This window comes from Papilio xuthus, unplaced genomic scaffold (genome assembly GCF_000836235.2).
Source record: "Papilio xuthus unplaced genomic scaffold, Pxut_1.1 DF828142.1, whole genome shotgun sequence".
Classification (NCBI taxonomy): domain Eukaryota; kingdom Metazoa; phylum Arthropoda; class Insecta; order Lepidoptera; family Papilionidae; genus Papilio; species Papilio xuthus.
In genome coordinates, this window is record NW_013530507.1 from 1,425,057 (window position 1) to 1,446,742 (window position 21,686).

The following is a 21,686-nucleotide window of genomic DNA, read 5'->3' on the forward strand; positions in this document are numbered from 1 at the left end:
CTGTATTTTACTTCTTACTTACTATCTGTCTCTATTACCAAAAGTGTAAGTCGTTATTGCCCTTCTAATATGGGTGTTCCACAAGGATCAGTACTTTGTCCGGACTATTTATGGTTGACATTAATGAACGCCCCATGTTTATGCAGTTCTGGAGTTAATATTGTTTTTGATTTATGGTGTATTTTATAAGCGTAATACGTGTAAACATCAAAGCACAATTATCCATTTCAGTTGTTCTGATTTCAGGACTTTTAAGCCCCAAATATGTTCAATAAAGTAGGTACTTATAATTAGTAGAGCTATGACGAAAATTCGTGCGAGATATTATAATTAAAATTTATACATTTAAAGATATAATATATTATATGTCTACTTAAAGTTACTAAGGTACCATATTTCGCCAATGTCACGTGCAATGTATATACGGTTCATGCCGTATCAAGACAGTCTCGAGGTCGCCTATCTATCGGCTGAGCTCATTAAAACGTCTGATATTGATAAATAACTGTAATTTAATTTATAACAGATTTCAATTACGGTACATTGCGATACAGAAGTATCAATGTTAGTTGTGAGGTTAAATTCAATTTATTTATTTAACAAATTTACATAAAAATAAGGTCAACATGTGACACTGGTAGTACTTTGATCAAAAAATATTTTTCTAAGACATGTTGACAAATACCTTACGTAACATCTGTTCAAAATCCTGCAAGCAAGACTGATTCTTCATAATTCTAAATAATTTGTGTCTCTATAAGTTCTATATATATCAATATCTGAAATTCATGTTTATTATTCATCTCTACTATCTTAAGGTCAGTGTGTGGCCTCTGTTCAAGCAATCTGTTTTAATACCTGCCTTTCCAGATAATGTCATCAAAGCCCCTATTGGGCAACGTCTCATTGCATAAGGTTCAAATCAAAACTTTGTCTCTATAGCTTTATCTTGTTTATTATACGGTATTCTGGCATCCTGACCATTTCCAGATGTAATTTTAATTTTTTTTTTATTTTAGCGTGGAAAGAACTAAAACCGTTTTAAATCTAATTTAGAAAGATAAAATGTATAGACGGTATTTTTCGCTATCTTAATTTTTTTTAAAGGTAATTTCTAGGTAATACAAAATGCGTTATTTGAAATTGCGCACTGAGGCACCAGTATTCAGAAATGCCTACGATACTATTTTTGTCTAAGCGTATAGAGTTAAAATGAGTGAAAACTAAATGAAAGCTCATGTTGTGTAGTGGCACATATTATTTTAGTATTGTATTTTATTGGGCAACTGCAGGCAGTTTTATGGCTAGTTCTGGCCTCGTGCCTACCGTGTCATATTTGTTCGCAACTTTGTACTTCTTGTCATTGTAGATTCAAACGCAATGAGAATTTAAGTGAAGTGTAAAGACACTGCAAATGTTTGTGTTAAAGTGACACCATTTTTAGAATATAAAATCTTTCGTTTAAAAATGAAACTCAAATGACTTTTATTTATATGGTCAATGTAAAAAGCTGGGTGGCATATCAAACTCGATTACGATAATCTTTTGACCTGACTTGACAATTGTGGGTGATATAAAAATCTTCAGTATTAGATAACATGTAAATAACTAGTGGAACATATAAATATTTTTGAATATATCATACTAGCTGTAGCCCGCGACTCCGTCCGCGTGGAATAGAAAATAATTTAATTAGTTCCCGGCAATTATTCTAATTTTTCTCACCTTTTAAACCTTCCCAAGACCTCCAAGAACATTTCAAGACCAAGATAAGATAAATCCGTGCAGCCGTTTTCGAGGTTTAGCGAGACTAACGAACAGCAATTGATTTTTATATATGTAGATTATATTATATTCTATTTTCAACTTTTAAAACATCAAATGCATTGTAATTACTATGTTTATACGAAAGGCAAACTTCTTATTAGTAATGTAAAGTGCATCTTCACAAGAACTTCTGATGCATTCAGAAGAATAAACATGCAATTAATAAACATCCTCTCTTGATTCCTTTCGGCTTTTTAATAACCAGTGCCGTCAAAATAACTCGGCCACATCGAAACCAAACAAAACTTGCTGTAATATAGTCGAGACAATTTAGGGCGCTTTAACAAGACGACAAGTGGCCTGTCCAAACTTGACGAGTCTTATTATTCATTGCATTTGCACTTCGTGGTTGTCGAGAAGTGATTTTATATTGTCAGTTTTACTACCGACTTTTGTTTTACCATCGTTCGACACTTCATGAATTATTTTTAGACCTTTTTACTTTGCTTTGATCTTCTGACAGTGGAATTATATTTTGTAATTTGATAAATGTTTGTTTGGATTATTTCTTATATTTGTTCGGGTAAAAATAGAACACGGATACTTTTGGGTACTTTATTCAAATATTGCTCCAAAAACTTGCGCATATGCAATTAAAACTTACTATGACTATTTGCCTCAATTTGTAGTTGTTGGTAGTTAGTTGAGAGGCAATATATTGCTTCTAAAAGTGATTTAATTAATTCTTTTTATTTCTGCTTCGTGAAGTATCGAAAGAAATATCAAGAAGTTGTTAAGTTATTACGAATCGTTGACCTCAATCCGAACGCTAATCCGTGGAGATGATGTCATTAAAAAGTTAAGGCAATTATTCTTTTTTATTGGTTCGGCTCCACGGTTTTTATGATTCCGCTGTTATATGTATTAAATTAGTAACATTTATGTCCGCGAGGGTGCAGCACAGCAGCGAGTAATAAGGAAATGATGCAGACGGTTCCATTTTATGTTTCTTCTTATACTTTAGTATACGTGGGCAAAGTTAAAAAATTACAGACTATTTCTACTTCAGTGAAATTTCTTAATCTCGATAAAGTATTTATTATACGTAGTATTATTGAGTTATAATACATTTATGGATATGGTCTCATCATCAGCTCACTTTATGTCCCCTCTGAGGGGCTCGGAGCCTACCCTAAGCTAGGGGTGAGTAGGCCATAGTCAACTACTCTGGCCCAATGCGGGGTGATTGACTTCATACATATCTCTGAATTTATTCGCAGATATAAGAACGTTTGATAAATGTACATATGTAAATCGAAAAACACATTGGTACATGGCGAAATTCAAACCCAGGACCTGCAGATTGCAAGTCAAGTGGTTGACTCCTGAGCCTCCGACGCTCAATTGTCTCACTGTTAGTGAAAGCTGTAATAAAAGTTCAAATTATAGCATTGATGTAAGTTTGAACTGCAAATGTTGTATCGGACGAAAAAAGTTACATGTCGTAGAGCTCTCTTATGAGATGTGACTCTTTTTTTAAAACGTCTACGATGAAAAACTGGTGTAAAATTTGTTCGTGCAGATATGTAGAAGCTAAAAGTATCTAATTGTGGTAGACACGCGACTCGGCGTTTGTTAGCTGTTATTATGTCTCATTATATAAATTTTAACTATGCTAAGATCATTATTCTTGCAAACGCACTATGTCATTACGATACTTAATAATCACTTTAGCGGCAAAAGTAAATACCTATAGTCATAAATCACTATTGAATACCTTTTCATATGACACAGTTATTAATTGGTTTCTTAGAGTTTTCTTAACACATTAATCATATTGACATGAAAAAAGACATAAATTAACATCTTTGTTCAAACAGTCTTACTATTATAAGAAAGTTTAGATGGATGTTTGTTTGAAGGTATCTCCGGAACCGCTGAACGGATTTTGATGAAATTTGGCATACATATAGAACATAGTCTGGAATAACACATAGGCTACATATTATGTTTCTTTTAATTCCGCGCGGACGGAGTCTCGGGCGAAAACTAGTATGTAAATAAAATATATAAAAAAATGTATAGCGAGTAAGTCAATACACATTAACCGTGGGGCTTTTGAGACGAATATCTTTAAATCATGTCATCTCTTTTTTGTCAAAGATAATGAAAGAGATGACGGTATATTTTATACAAAAATTTTGGTCTTAGAAATCCACGGTCTGTAAGGTCACATGATTCTACAAGTATGTCCTTAAAATGTAATGTCATGCCCATGATCTTTTGCTAAAAGTACACGTAATAAGCAATTATATCGAACCCTAGTCAATTAAGTATCAAACATACATGCCTCATGAATTTAATGTTATACTGTCACCCTAGCCCCCTTTCAAATTTATTGATACGCGTGGAAACATTTAACACCGAAATCGATTTTGTCCCACATTTATCAACACGTACAACAGAATCGATTACACGCCAATATTGAATTGATCGAAAGGTTAAAGCGGGATACATTCATGTTCTTTCTCTCTCTAACACATTCTAATTTTGACAGTTGATCCAGCTTAATGTTCCATTTTAATTAAAACATATGACGCATCACCATCGGTCCCCTCCGTTTCCGTAACACAATAGACTTATGAAAACTAAAATACGTTGATTTGTTGATATTCGCCCCTAGTCCGACCTTGTATCGTCCAGTCTAAATAGACCTATCACTTCTTTGCTTATCTATTTGATATTTATGTCTCTACCGAGGCCAGTCCTAGCTGGTTCCGGTTAATCTTTACAATGAGTCTGTCCGCGTGAATGGACTACGCTCCCTTATTTCGGTTTTGTTATACTACTGGGATGGATCCGGATTAGTAGGCTCAAGGTGAAATTATCTCACTAGCTCCTGTTTTTTTTATTTCACGCTTGAATTGACTTTAGGGGTTGTCTTTATTATTGAACAAGACTGACAGAACAATTTTATATATTACATTCTGTTTTGCAAAATCAAAAAAATGTATGACTAAAATATCTAGAGCATATTTATGCTTTGTTATTTAACAAATAGGTATATTAAAAATTGAGCGTCGATGGCTCAGGGGTCAAGCACTTGACTTGCAATCTGCATGTCCTGGGTTCGATTCCCGCCATTTACCAATGTGTTTTTCGATTTCCGATTTGCATATGTACATTTATCCGACGTTTTACGGTGAAGGAAAACATCGTGATGCAACCTGCACATATCTGAGAAGAAATTCAAAGATATGTGTAGTCAACCAACCCGCACTTAGCCAGTGTAGTTGACTATGGCCTAGTCACCCGTAACTTAGGGTAGGCTCCGAGCCGCTCGGTGGGGACATGCAGTGAGCTGATGATGATGAAATTAAAATCGTAAATAACTAAAAAATCTATTTTAAGATGATCACGAGATAGTAAAAAAATATTGTATATACAAGAAGTTTAAAAAGAATAAACACCACTTTGCATTGAAAGTGAATGACGAAATTTAATATCGCAGTGTGAAACAAAAAGTATGCCCGCAGCTGAGGCCTCTTGAGATCGCTTGTGGATGCAGCACTTTTATTAATAACAATTGATCTTGATCAGAACAGGGTAGGCGTCACTTTTAATGTGCAACCAGTAAATAAATCTCGTGCCACACCAACATCAGCTTTCACTTTTGGTATTCCGTTGCTAAGACCTACAATGTTTTAAGTGTAATGATGGGATTTATATTTTGAAATACTACTAAGAAAATCTGGCGATATATGTAGTTGAACCTTAGAAATGGTGACATTAATGTAACTCAAATTGAGGTTAGAAGTTTTCCTAGTTTAAAAATTATATATGAAGATTATTCGTGATTAAATGATTCTTGAGAATTGATATTCACATTTAAAAGTGCGACAGTATGGTGACGAAGAATTAATAGAAAGTCAATTTTAATATTCCTATACCATAATTAAGGGTTACGACACAAGCCAGCGAACACTGTTTTTGTCTTGTCATGTGAAGTGTTTAACAGCTTGTCGAACAAAACACTGATGTCATCGCCCCCGGCATACATTCGGCATTTATTGAACGCACTAATAGAGCGCTTATGCACTTAATAAAAGGGATTGTGGCGTTCCTCAATAACCACCCGTTTGGTGACTCGCTAATTGATCAATAAAGTGATAGACGCGGCAAGTGTTAAACGAAGCCCACGATTACCCAACATTTGTGTCCGGGAGGTCTATTACTTTTATAGCGCATGTTCAGATTTATTGCTTCGTTACCTAATTATTTCAAGTTTTTCTTGTTCTTTCGAGTAAGGGAAAGGCAAATTTGAACTACACATACCAACCATGAAACTATTGTGTATTTTTTTTTTCCTTATAGGTCTTTATAATGGCTAGAAAAGCTTAAGTATAATAGAGTTATGAAACCTGAAGGCACGTCTGTTATGTTTAATCTCGGAAACATTTCTAACTAAAGTCTTGATGTTTTTCAATTATATGCTTTGACTTTGCTTGCAGGCATTAACTAAGGTTGTCAACGTTGCAACAAATAATATTTCCAAAGGATGATCCTCAGATTTCAATAATATTCGAATTTAAAGCAATGGCTAGTTGTTAAATATTCTTTACTTTTATTGATGTGAGTTGTTTTTATTTTGCAATTGTTAACTTTCCATTATGTTACTTTTATAGGATAGCAATGTATCTAAAATTCTTAAGATTAAAATTTCATATGTTTATGGTTAAAGTTCATTTAAGTAAGTGTTCACTTAACTTACCCTTAGCTTACTTGATATCTTAGTTCTTTTTAATGCATCGATTTTTTCACTGTTAAACAACATTCAGCTAAACTATGCGGTTTGATTTACGTAACCTCATGATTGTATGAGAAAAGTAACACTTTAAGATAGTTTTTTTTAAAGTTAGTGGATTCAGTATAAGTTTTATCTATCTAGACTTTTTAAACTACAAAGATAAGGTGACAACCCTAATGTATTCCGTAATTGCGTGTGACATGCAAAACGCAACGACAAGCGTACACGTCGCTCTCAACAAAGCGTCTCGGCGCGTGTGTTTGCATTACATTTGCTTTGAATGAACTTTAACTGGAAGTGATTGTACTGCAATAGTGAAAACCAACCAGTACTAGTTATGAACGTTCAATTTAATCAAATTCTAGATTTTATCTGCATATGCATTGTACCAGGCTAACAGGAGAGTTAATTAAATTTCATAGATTTGTATGTATTTCTAGATAAATTAATATATAATCTTTGAAGCTAATAGCGCGTTTTTGTTCAAAACTCAAGCGTCAGATGTAGTGAAGGGATATAAGCTTTGATATTTTAGTAGTTGTAGGGTTGTGCCGATATATGGGCATAGTGTCGGTTTTTTTCATAATAGTATGTATGTCATCATTTGTAGCCTGGACCGATTTTGACATATTTAAAACATCGCAATTTCAATGTAATTACAGCTGTTTTTCGAACCTATCTTATTTTAAGTTAACCTTAAAGTGTATCTCATTTTAAGTTACATTTTAAGATTCCTTACACACTGAGTTACGGCTGCTTTTAACACAGCCGCTCATAAATATTTGTCATAGTACAATCAGAGCAATTTCACTGGCCCCGTATTTGCAATAAATTAAAGTTCAAATATTTTATTGTTGCTTTTATTAATGGTGAAGGTATGATTGTTATTAGTGAATGTTTTAGATCTGTTATCGAAGGTTTAATGGAACGATAAATGTGCAGTTTGCCAACGTATTTATATCGTTTAACAAGTGACCAATGTTTGCATAAATAAATACAAGTAGTGAAATATTACCATTGTTAAGTGCTCGTACAGTCTGTTTGACTTTCAACAGTGATGAAACATTTTGCTAAGTGTACCACTGAAATGATAGATTGACAGATTTCGTATACACATTCATTTTCTGGTTTAATATTAATTCTTAGTAGTCATATTTATACCTTAGGGCCTGTACAGTATTTACTAAGTACTCGTCATACCTGAATTTAGAGTCATAAATTTTATTATTCGTTAATTTCCAAGACCAAAATCGTTGTTTAAAACATATTGTTATCTCTCAAAGATTATAAGGCCTTTCAATATATTTACATAGAGATTTTGATCTCAGAAAGCAACAGTAAGTCTAATGTGTACGCTATTGATGTTTATATTAATAAGAAATGCATACGGACTGAAGCTAAAGTATCAGATTGCACAAAATGTGACCGCAAGTAATTGTTTTGCGGTTTGGACACGTTTTTATTGGTTCTCTTGTTCCGGCTATACTTAGCAGCACAATAAAGTAGTCTCCAGTTACGACAGCCAGCTATGCTAACCATAAAGTATAGGTAATTACATGGTTTACTTCTTTCATTCAATTCGACGATCAAGCTGCCAGTTACTCCACTTCATCCACGTCTATTACTCCTTCGCCTTATTTAAAAAAAAACAATCTTATCAATGTTTATTCATACAAAATCTAAATATTTTCCAACAATTTAAACAATCTTTTTTTATCATAAGGTGTCATACGAACGAGCGGCCACCTAAAATCGCTGAAATAGCGAAGTGACCGTTGCCCATAGACATATGCAATTGCGTATGCGTTGCCTACCTTTAATCGACGGAGTAGAGGATGCACAGAAAGAAAATATTTTCCCTTTCTATGTATCCTCTCATCCGGAAAGTCCTCTTCCACTTCCCCTCCTTTCCTTATAAGAAAAAGGGTGGGAAGGGAAATAGGACTAAATTAGGCCTCCTGGACAAACACTCATCGGACGAAACGCGGAATTGCTTCCACTTGACGCCTGTCTTCCGTGTGGTATCTAAGGGTGACGCAGCGTTCAGAAGTTAGTCTTGGCCTCCGACAACAAAAGTCTCAACTTTCCCCGACCTCGCAACATACCAACCCAGTCACGGACATGTAGCTCCCGTAGATCTTTATCCGTCTCATCCAATACATTACAATATTCACCATCAATTTATATAGCATCATTAGCTCACTATACGTCCCCACCGAGGGGTTCGGAGCCTACCCTAAGTTAAGGGTGACTAGGCCATAGTCAACCACGCAGGCCCAGTGCGGGTTGGTTGACTTTACACATATCTTTGAATTTCTTCTCAGATATGTACAGGTTGCAACACGATGTTTTCCTTCACCGTAAGAACATCGGATAAATGTACATATGTAAATCGGAAATCGAAAAACACATTGGTACATGGCGGGATTCGAACCCAGGACTTGCAAATTGAAAGTCAAGTGCTTGACCCCTGAACCACCGACGCTCTTCAATACATACGTTACCAAATTATTTCCACATAATCTGTATATAGATTAGTTATGATAAATAATTATTAACACGTGCTAAGAGTACAATAAGTTGTTTCGATCGTCCATTAAAATTTGCTATATGTAATCGATGTATATTAAGACTTAAACAAATAATACGTCCATTGTGTTCTCTGACGTCACAGTTACAAACGGCCTCCCACTTCCTGTACATAACCTTTGTTGAATTAATACGTGTGATTAACTGCTTTTTAATTTGTTTATTTATTACATTAGGTTAAAGCTTAGTGTACACGTTCACTGAGAAATTCGATTTCCAGATAAAATATTATGTTTTATATGTTTTCAAATCAAAAGAATATTCTGAATCACACTCTTTATAAACATTAACGTGTGTTTTTTAATTAGGATACTTGACAAACAAGAGTAATAAGGTTATTAGGAAATTTAATTTACTACTTATAATATACCTAACTACTATAAGACGCACGATATAAGGAACTATATCTAGGTTTCAGGATGTCTTACTTAAGCAAAACCAGATATTATATTCACTAATTTATTTTCACTTTGCCACAACCTTCCATTTCAACAGCTCGATACCGAATGTCCAACCGACCTCCTTCTACCTCTCAGCTCTCGATAAATTTTCCGTCCCTCTCCCCGACAGCTTAAAGTGTTGCCCGTACAATTAACGAACCCTAATATTAGGGAACCCTAACACTACTAATATTATCAATGCGAATATTCCGATGTGTAGATGGATGAATAGATGTTTTTTATAATGTATCTCCAGAACAGCTGAACGGATCTCACGAAATTTTGCATAGCTGTAGAACATAGTCTTCTACATAGGCTACTTATTAAGTTTTTAATTCCGCGCGGATAGAGTCACAGGCGTCTACTAATATTAGATAAATTCTCATAGATAAATTCTAGTCATAAAATTTATAATAAGATAATCGCATCTCCTCGTATGATTCAATAAGGCTCTTCGATATGCGCGTATCTCCATTTATATCGCACTTTGCAAAGTAATCGCTAGCGTTTAATTTTACGAGCACTCCAGCAAACTGGTTCCCAGATCCCGTGGCGCAGCGCATTCAAATCGTATTAAAGCAATACTATAAATGTCATAATATTTTCACAAGCCTCGAGGGCGTAAGACTTATCTGCTATACACCTACATTTGTCAACTTTTGTCTTACTATTTATCTCGCTACTATAAAACGAATAAATGGGTTTATGTTAACGGGGAACACGAGAAAAGCTGAACGGACCTGGATGAAATTTAGAACAGAAATAAAATATATTAGAGCACTGCATAGAAGTCGCGGGCGATAGGTAATTTCTTCTTTAGGAAATACTTTAGTAAACTATTTATGTATAGTAAGCTCTGTGTTTTTCGTATTTATAGTGATATCTAATCTTACTTCTTACTAATATAATTGCGTATGTTTAGATGGATGGATGTTTGTTAGACGATATCTTTAGAGCGCCTTAACAGATCTAGATGAAATTTGGCATAGATGTAGAACATAACCTGTAAAAACACATAGGCTACTTATTAGGTTATTTTAGTTTTCTAAGAATTAATATTTTGAGGTAAGTACGATGCTTTCAACGTGTAACTTAATATGGAAGCTCTACCGTAGTACGTATAAACATTATTCAATAAAACAACCACAATTAGTATGCATAACGTAACGTAACTATAATCGATTCAAGATTTGTTATGCGGCCAGTAACAGTGTTAAAACGGCTATTAATAATATTAATCGTTCTTTCGTACCGATGAGTTATTTTTATAGCGCAAAGAGTTATTATTGTACCGTTTCATTAAAGAACAATATTTATAGTGTTTTTTTATTTATTTCTTTTTTTTATTAAAGAAAACAAATCTGAGTTTTTTGACATCTTGTTTCTGAGACAAAAATCTCCGTATCGTCATCCCTGTAATTATCTTTAACAAAATAGAGATAACAATATGTTTTAAATATGGATATTGATATACCCATGATAAGAGCCACTTTATTCTTTATTTACACATTTTGGAAATAAGGTTTAAACAAAATAAATTCGATTCAATTACACTTACAATAATACATAAATAGTTCATCCGAACATAACATTTGTGGATATTCGTATGAATTTAACGTTCAAAGTAGTTTACGGCGAGTTTTACATAAGATAAGACAGAGGTCGCTACGGGCCACCAACGCACCGGTTCTTCCAGAATCCATTAAGGTTTATCCATAACATCCCAACGGTAATATCGAACATTACGATTAATCTATAGATCATTCTAGATGGAAATTAATTCAAGAATGGATGTTTAAAGTCAGTACTACATTAATTTTAAATATTATTAACTGTTGCAGTGTCGTTAGAGTTGTTTAATAGTTCCTTAGTGTTACACTAAAGCTACACTAAGGGATGACCTTAGGGATGAAAATATGGCAAAACAATTAAAACTTATCTTTTTTAATATCCGTCTTTATGGATGTTCTGTTTGGCCGATGGCAACATTCATTTTTACTAACAATTTCAATATGCATAAGATCATTTTTCATATATACGGTGACATTTTAAAGAAATTTGATATCATCATTAACCTGCCCTTATCCCTACAGAGGGTCGGCACAGTATGCACTACTCCTCTATACATCTCTTCCAGAATCCACACCTTCTTACGCATATCCTCTTTCACACAATCCATCCATACTTACTATGTTCTTCCTCTAATTTAAATATCATTCCTATAGAAAATATTATCACATGAAGGCGTGAATAGCAAGTAAAGGTATCCCTGTAATTTAACCATTATGTTGTCTGTCTCTGCCATATATCTTATGTATTACGTTGTTTGTAAAGTTATTGCTGCCGGCGATCGCACTTCAGCACAAGCGGTCATAAGTAATAATATAAAGCTGTTGTAGGTCACTATATATGGACCTATTTTTATTCTTGCGTTATAAATGAGTTAAGTAAAGAAAACATGTAATAACTCACTACAAGTTTGGATCTTCAAATAACAAGTAATAGTATGTTACTAAATATATTTTATGTGATGTTTTCTGACTTAACATGTCAAAAACTAAAGACATCATACGCTTACATAAAATGGTACGATGTATACAGGTAACATCTCGTAGAAAATTAAATCCTTCTATCGCTACCTCGAACTCAAAGCTTTATGTCTATATTCATCGTTATTAATGATCATGAAACGTCTATATATCTTTTACACAACCTACTATGAGTTCAAAGTCAACATAAACTATGTTTATTAAAAAAACAAATAACCATTGAGACATTGTTCTTTTCATACAATCGCCGATCCGCATGCGATAGGGAGCTATTTATACGAGAGCCAACAATGAACTACGATAAGCGAGTCCCTATCGTACCATCAAATGTTTCATGGCTAATGCGACACAAGCCTTGACACCTGGCATTGTTTTAAAAAAAAAAGTGAATAACTCTTGAAGTAATATTTCCTTATTGGAATTATACTTAGGTTATAGTTTTAGACTTTTTACTTCATTTAAAGAAATAATAATTATTTTGGACATAAAAGAGTTTAGAGACCATATAAACATAAAGACATACTAATTTAATTTGTTTTAAATAGTTGTAAAAAAATATGTAATACTGTTTTTAAAATACTCACAACAAACAAGACTAGACGAACAAACTTTCCTGTAACTATATGTAAGCCACGCAGTAGGGTTGTCGCTTATTCGAATTTTCATTGTTTAAAAACTTCAGGTTTAACTTTGTCTTTGGATGAGAGTGACTTATGAAACAAGTCACTGAATATCGGCTCAAAGGGTATGTATTGTAATTGATTGTCGTTTCTTTTTCGTGACCAATGTTCGGATCTACGTTGGCAGCCCTATTCCGTAGTGATTACATTCAGCCCCCGTCCTAGCCGATCGTGAGCGATGGCCAATAAACTCAACGCGCCCACTTGAATTTTAAACTACACTTTTTTCATATTAACGCTATCTATGTGGGTGATCGGACGCGCTGTCGAATGTTTGAGTGACTTCATTCGCTGTTCTACTTTTGGTAATATTTCACCGATTTTAAAACTTAATTTTAAATGCAATAGAGTTCATTTGAATTATGATAGTCATCATCACCACCAGCTCACTATACGTCCCATCCGAGAGGCTCGGAGCCTACCCCAAGTTAGGGGCGAGTAGGCCATAGTCAACCACGCTGGCCAAGTGCGGGTTAGTTGACTTTACATATATGTTTAAATTTCTTCTTAGATATGTGCAGGTTGCATCACGATGTTTTCCTTCACCGTAAGAACGTCGGATAAATGTACATATGTAAATCGGAAATCGAAAAACACATTGGTACCTAGCGGGATTCGAACCAAGGACCTGCAGATTGCAAGTCAAGTGCTCGACCCCTGAGCCACCGACGCTCCTATCTTGTACATATTTGTATGGGAGTTGAAACGTCTTGTTCATCTACTAAATAATAATTGTTATAAAATTATAAAGAGAAATTACCTAACACTCTGTCGTTAGTTGTAAGTACCTTATAAATCTCGAGGCCACACATATTTTTAGTCTAAATTATGCCTTTAAGACGTAATATAAGCCTTTAGGACATGTTTAATATTCTGCTCATATATTACTTACGCCCAAATTAAGTTCTCGATTAGAGGTAATTTGATTGTGAATTTTCGCAAACGGTTTGAGTCCTAACCAGCAATATTATAATACTAGCTGTTGCCCGCAGCTCCGTCCATGCGGAATAAATAAATAATTAGTAGCCTATGTGTACTTCCAGACTATGTTTTATAAATATATATACATTTAAAATAAATAGCTAAATTTTATAGAGATCCGTTTTGCAGTTCTGGAGATACCTTCAAACAAACATCCATCCATCCATGCAAACATTGTCATTTATAATATTAGTAACATGTTTTATGTTTCGAATAATGGATGTATTTGACCAAATTATGGTTAAAAAAATTGTGTTTTTATTTACAATGGAAATAAGGTTAACCAAAGTACGGATATTATATCGTAAAATTATTTCAAGTAAATCGTCCTTACTGTACTTTCTTTGAAATTATTACAAATATGAATTTATCTGAAATTGTCAAGTTAAATAAACCTAGATTCTTGGTGACAATAAAATTAAGCATTAATGAGACAAGAAACGGCAGCCGTCGGCATAAAGATGTTATTCCAATTCTATTTAATGGCTTTTAAAATAACGATTATTGCGATTGGCGATTGTGAAAAGTTATTTCTGCAAATAGGATGTTTTTAAATGTATTATTGTACTAGCTGTGTCCCGCGACTCCGTCCGCGCGGAGTAAAAGAAACGTAATAAGTAGTCTATGTGTTCTTCTTTCCTCCAGACTTCATTGAGCTGTTCCGGACATACCGTCTACCAAACATACATACGAGTACGTCCATCCGGACGATTCCGCGCGGACGGAGTTGCGGGCGACAGCTATTACCTTAATAAAAATAGGTTTTTTGAATTTTTTAATTCGATTTATGTTTTATATCAGAGGCTATAATGATATGTTTTCTCTCCTCATTCTTAATTGTCTTAACCTTTCAGCGAACAAGTTTCCTCCCAGTCTTATAATCACTAAATTACTGAGTTCCTTTAGTATGCAAAACGCGAAAAATAAATATTTTACCATTTTATAAAAGCAACAGGTCGTTAGGGCAGCCAATTTTGCACGGAGGCCTTGTATAATGTACAATTATCGACTATAGCTAGGGTGACCATTCATTTTTACATTTTCATAAATTGGCTTATTTGGTATTCAACAAAATTTCCTTACCTACGAACATTAATAAGCCACATTTATGATAAATTTATTCATGTAATATTTTTATTATTTAAAGTGTATTGTAATTATGTTATCATGTACTTCTTAAAAAGCCTGTGCTTGTGATGAAAAAAAATCTACTTTTATTTCATTGTATTTGTCTCGTATTGACGCTTAAAATCCTTGTCACCCTAGCTGCAATAACTTGTTTTCGCCAGGCAGGGAACGCCACCGCTTGATTGGATGATTGACGTGCTGAAACAAAAAAGCATACCAAGTTATCGCAGCTTAATAACATAGTTGCGCGAAAAGCAAACAAACTAAGTAATAATATGCGAGCTTACGGCTAGAGTTCAGATTATCGTTAACTTGGTTATTGCGTCTCTACGACTATGTTTAAAATAATATGCTAGAAGGGTTTTCTATTTCGATGGAGGATACGTTAGCCTGGTTAATTTTAATACGACGTTTTCTTGTATTTTTTTAAGAGAAAAAATATTTTCAAAGCATCCACCTCATCCAGTACTCTCCCGTAATTACTATATCATTGCTACAAACTAATGAATGTATTAAAAATTAAACCACTTGAGTAAACCAATTTAAAAATTCCACCGAAAATGGTTTAATAATTGGAGAGGACAAGTCATTCGCTTAATTTTCAGTGAGAAAATATTAATTGACTCACAATTTATTGCTCAGAACCGGTCTGGAGCAAATTATTATGGATAATTGTTTCGCTTCGGGCGATCCATCTCACGGTTCTGCACGAAGCCGAAGTACTGCGTTATTTGCGTTTATCTAACGCATTTGCATAATGGACTTGAAGACGAGGTGTGAAGCGATGTGTGTTCTAACGTCGGATATTTACTGAAGAAATGTCTCCACAAAATGTTGCTTTAATCTGAATTTATGTTTCTTGATATCGAGCTAAAAGCTAGAGAAAAAACAACAAACAAAACAAAATCAAGTCTAGAAAATGTTTACAGAACTATAACAAGAAGAAAGTAAAAAATAAAATGTAAATTATGGATGCTTTTAAAGCTTGCTAATATCAGTAATGTTAAAATTGCGAATATTTAGGTAGATATATGTTTGTTAGAACAGCTCAATAGATCTCGCTGAAATTTGTTATAGAACCTATTCTGGAAGAACACATAGACTACTAAATAATCTATACTACGTGTCAACCTACCCGCACTGGGCCAGCCTGGTTGACTATTGCGTAGTCACCCTTAACTTAGAGTAGGCGCAGTCTCTCAATGGGGAATTATAATGAGCTGACGGTACTAGTACTATGCATTACTGTATTATTAAAATTTCTTGTTTCTTCCAGGTGTGCAACCCTGATATCGACTGTACACTGCCAGAGAACAAATGGAGATATATAGAAACCTTCACGTGTCAAGAACGGGATCCGAAGCTGCTGAAAGAAATGCGACTCTCCTTTCCTAGTGGGCACTCTTCCTTCTCTGCTTATACAATGATTTACTTTGCGGTAAGTAACCTAGTAACTTAATATTCACGAAATGAGAATTATAGAATCATTTTTTTTATCGGAAACGTACAGGAAAGTTGACAAAATAACTACTAACCAAAACTAACCTGAACTTTTGTTTCTATCTCAAATAAGTTTTAATTCCTTGCACTTCTGTTTAATGGTCACTAAATTCACTTAGTGTATTCCTAAATCTACACTAAGGAACAGCATAACTAGTATTCAAACTGGACTGTTTACTTCTCCAGTGAAAGGCATATTGGTTTCTAAATGAACCATGGAATTATTATTGTATCTTGTCTTCGTCTTGATTTATTATTAGTGCACTGCCTATCTCTGGTTATCTAGATTATGATAAAAGCGACCGGAGGCTGTAAGTTATGCAGCCATGCATATGCAGATTGGACATCCATTATGGTAATATCCACTCGATGTTTTGTGTTGACAGCGCCGACGATGGAGTATCATTAAACTTATCAAGTATCGATTATTCATACGATGTTTTATGTGATATTTATAATCGAAGACTAATAAAATTTACTACAAATTTAAATAGTTTTAATCGAATTAAACCAAAATTACTATTAAATGCAAGCATTTGTGCATTGGTGTTCGTTTGTATGAAGAGTAGTTTCTGGTATCTTGGTACTTTTAGTAATGTAGCCTATAGATCCGCACCATGAAACTTCATACTACCAGGAAATCAAAACATCGTTGGATCAATTCTAACCACATTTTAATACATCTTACGGTCTTTACAGATATACCTACAGAAGCGTTTCACATGGCGCGGCTCTAAGCTGCTACGACACAGCGTGCAGTTCCTCCTGCTTATGATGGCCTGGTACACTGTGATGACGCGCGTCTCTGACTACAAGCACCACTGGAGCGATGTACTCGCCGGGTTTAGTATTGGACTCATCTACGCCGTTGTTATTGTAAGTATACTGTGTCGAGACGAACCGTGGATTTCTTACAGTTTATGATAGCCTGGTACATGGTACTGGTACATGTATGGTTTGTCTGTGGCTGCCAGCTTGAGTTAGTGTTTTTTTTAAAGCAAGCTATGCTCGCCTGGTACACCGACTTTTAAGAAAACTTACAAAAAAACTACTAAACTACTTTGTATGAAATGTAAATAAGAAATGCTTACCTTGTTTGTTATCTCTCGTGAAGACTCGTTATAATTTATATAAACAATCAGATTATCGATAAACAACGGAACAACCATATTGGGTCGGTAGCCACGCATAAATTATAGGTGTAACTGAATTTCTGCAATTTGCTTGATAACCCATGTCGGCCATATTTGGTATGAGAAAGCAACAACTCGGCCAATGGCATTAAATTGATTATAGGTTCATATCACGTTCGGGTTGTGAATCGAAATTTGTTTATGGAATTTTGTCAATTTTAATTTTAAATAATTAATTAGTATGTTTTATCACGATTCAATAAAGTATTTTTTTTATTTTCTAAACCTACAAAAGGGCTTGATATTGGATTTCCTTCAAAATCTTAACGCCCTTACCGTGGGTTTCTGAGACCACAATCCTCGTTTTAAACATATTGTTATCTCTGTTTTGTCATAGGTAATGACAGGGATGACGATATGTTTTAAACAGATATTCCGGTCTCAAAAACCATGGGTTACTATACTAAACTTAATTATTAATCCATAACGACATAGTATTCAAGCTAAATTAAACTCTACAGAACACATAATAAAGTTCAATCTCTTTCACAGTACGCATTCGTATCCGATCTACGTAAGACATCTAGACGTCAAACGAACGTGCATAGCAATGAATTGCACGGAAACGGTAACACGCGTGCAGCCGGCTGGCCCGTCTGACTGCCGGCTGAGGAGCAGCCAGCGGAGGATGAGCCCTGACAACCGCCCAACGTCTCGTGGATATCACACGAGTACGTAGAAATACAAGACAGATAAGTTGGACTATAAATAATATGTGTGTGCGAAAGTGTGTACGGCTCTGGATAATTTGGTCATCCTTTATCTTCTAGGAATTACCGTAAAATCGTTTAATAGTGACTTAAGCAGACCCTTAGTGTAGATTTCTTGTACAAAAGTAAAATTGAGTGACTCACTAGGGGACAAATAAGCTACAAATTAGAGCTGGCTTAATGTAAACACTAACTGGCGCCAGTGAGTCCCATACTGTCAATGTAAGGTCAGCGATACTGGCCTACTGGCATAATGTAAACACGTCATTAATGAGTCTATTCCATGTATAAAATCCATCTAGAAAAAACATAAAAATGTGGAAACAATCTTTTAAAATATTAGAGGTATCTAGGCATAATAATTGATTCGACACGATCGAAATATTTCTTAGCTTTTACAGGGAAGTTTAGCAGCTTTTTATTGTTTCCACTGCACCAAAAACATATTTTATCTCTGTTTTTATAAATTGAATACCATGGATTTCAGACATCAAAATCTATGTGTATTGTCATCCCTGTCTTTCATTATTGATAAAACAGAGATAACAATATGTTTTAAACGGCAACATGTTTTTGAACAGATGTTTCGTTAGTATAAACGCAACATTTGATCACGGCAGCTATATATCACCAATTATATATGTATGAATGAATGGTTGTGAAATATATAAATGTCAAAGAATATATTTGATTTTTAGAATATGCACTTTATAGCAAGGAGTATAAAATGTTTAAATTTTATTTTAAAACTTACGAACGAAAAAATATTCTATGACAATTATTAGCAAATAATATAAATAAAAAAACTGTAAATGTAAAAAAAAACATCACTTCCATTAGATTTTAGTATCACTGCCATCTAGCGGTAGAAATACGATCACATAAAACTTAAATTGTACAAAACTACTTATTCATTAAATAGGTTTTCATATATATTGTAAATAATTATTTCTCACAGAAAAACGTGCAATGTATAATTATTATTTATTTGTATTTATTTTATTGTAAAATGTAAGAAAAATAGACGTATATCCGTAAATTTATGTATATGTTTCTGCAATGGAAACATATTTTTACAATGTTCATTATTAAATACACCGTCAATGCATAAAAGGTATATTAATAATAATAGTTTGCACCTTTACATTTAATTCTTTTAAACAAATAATTTTAACAAATTTTTAATGGATTTTACTACTTGAAATATTACTCTTTAGCAATCCTTTTAGAAATAAATATAAAAATATGCTTTGTAAAGGTTCGTCTAGAAATCGTACGAACTCGGCCGTTGCGTTAGAGCGAGACAAACGTATGGGGATACATGAGAGCGCTATGCTGCACTGACGTCATCGCCGGATAATCCGAATCGCACGTGCGTTTTCGGCTTTTGTCTAAATGAAGCTTAACCTTACTTCTCTACTTAAAGGGATATATCCTCGCATTTTATGTTAGTATATCTCGTCAAATAGACCTTATAGCTAGTTCTATATTAAATAGTTAAACACTATTTCCACGTACTATTAAGAAGAAAATCCGAAAATGTGGACCCAACACTAGCCTTACTAAAATTTTTCGATGTCGACGTTTATGTCCCCTCACTATTCATTCTGGCACTAGACTTTGTAGGGAAAGCACGTCATTGGCGCCAATTGATTCTAACTAATCTTATATATATAAAATTCTCGTGACATAATTTTTGAAATTTTGTGAGCATATTGAGTAGGTCTGCGAATCGGCCAACATCTATTGTTAATACCGCGCGGACGGAGTCGCGGGCGACAGCTAGTACTGTCTAAAAGTACTATCATCTTACAAACTCGAACCATGAGCGAGCTTTCAAGGGCCAGGACATTATTCTCGCTTATAGAGGTTTATCTTATAACCGAATTTCTCGCTTATACAGGTAATCCGACGGGACTGAACGACTCACATTATAGAGGTTTCTCGCTTATCGACGTTACCAAACTGGCATCACTTTTATCTTTTACCGAATTTAACGTAGCACTCCACTGTCGTGATAATTGCATCGGCACAATTTGTTTTCTGTTTTTTTTTTTCAAAGAAATTAGGCTTGACAACATGTGTCAAAGCTTAAAACCTACAATCTTATTCTGTACAATAGTAGTCTTATTAGTATGCACTTTAATATGTTATTAAAAAAAATATCATTTTAAATGTAACACACTACTGTCAAATTGTCAAATCCGTTGATGACAACTTGACAAGATATTTTTTTCCCGTCACTTTTAGTCTTGAAGACTGAATGGCGGTGTATTTTAATTCTGTGATATAAAGTTGTTTTAAAAAAATAAATTTCGCCTAGTGTAAGTTTTTAATATCGTATTAGGTGCAAGCATTTCATGTAGGTGCTGTTATGAACTATTTGATGTAAAAAATATAATATTTATCAATATTTTTGCTTAAATATTTGACAAATGTATTTGAAATAAAACTTAGATTTTGTAGTATTTAGCTAAAAGGTTTAAAATAAACGCTTTCCATTTTGATATATGGCAATCTTCGAATATTTGTTAATTTATTTAATGATTGTTATTACTAATCGAAGATGGCAATGATTAGTTCAAAATTAAAAGCAATTAAATAAAAATTGGCTTTTGAAAAAAGAAAAAAATTAACATTTAAATGATTAATCTCAATGTCAATATAGATTAACTGAGGATATTACGATTGTATTCGTATATTAATCTATTTAAATTAAAAAAAAAAATGAATGTTTTATTGCAAAAGACATCATTACGAATTTTACATTTTTTATAACGAGCAAAAATTTTAATATGCTTACTTTTTATTTTAAATATCTCGAAATTCTTCATTATTTTTAATAAACATAATAACATTTTGTAGAGATTTTAAAGACAAATATAAGCTGTTATAAAAGGATATGAATAACAAATATATTATAATTAATATAGTAGTATTAATTGCACTTATTTGGTTTTTTTGCACATTAATAAAATATTTTAAATATATGTAGTTACATTTCCAGACATATAACATTTATATAAATATTTATTTAATAGTTCTGTTGAATATTCAATTGTTAAACTAAACTGTGGCGTGTTATTCAGTTTAGTTAACTGTGGCGCTAGTGTCGCGTAATGAAAATAATATGAACTAAAATTCGAGTTTAACGATTTAATAATTTGAATTAACATAGATTTTACATTGTCAAATTATTATTTATGTAAATATACAAAATAATTTATGTAGATAGCACTATTAGTTATTAAGAAAATATATTTAGTTTTATAGTCTTGAAGTAAAAGGAGAACAGAAGGCCTTCGTAACATGCACTGCCTGTATATTGATTTTGGCAGTTTA

At 33.6% G+C, this 21,686-nt stretch overlaps 1 protein-coding gene and 1 long non-coding RNA gene across 2 annotated transcripts in view; one reads left to right on the top strand and one right to left on the bottom strand.

The window, feature by feature from the left end:
• Window positions 1-19,301, top strand: part of LOC106114322 (putative phosphatidate phosphatase) — a 60,779-nt gene extending 41,478 nt beyond the window's left edge. Inside the window, exons 4-6 of the mRNA XM_013307477.1 lie at window positions 16,218-16,379; window positions 17,141-17,317; window positions 18,127-19,301. Coding sequence (XP_013162931.1) covers window positions 16,218-16,379; window positions 17,141-17,317; window positions 18,127-18,234 — 447 coding nt within the window. The 3' untranslated portion in view covers window positions 18,235-19,301. The remainder of the gene's footprint in view (window positions 1-16,217; window positions 16,380-17,140; window positions 17,318-18,126) is intronic.
• LOC106114325 (uncharacterized) lies at window positions 14,992-17,822 on the bottom strand. Its single transcript, XR_001227720.1, has 3 exons — window positions 17,533-17,822; window positions 15,570-15,818; window positions 14,992-15,139 (listed from the first exon to the last, which is right to left on the bottom strand). It is a non-coding gene; the product is annotated as an uncharacterized LOC106114325 (long non-coding RNA).
• Window positions 19,302-21,686: the final 2,385 nt, after the last annotated feature.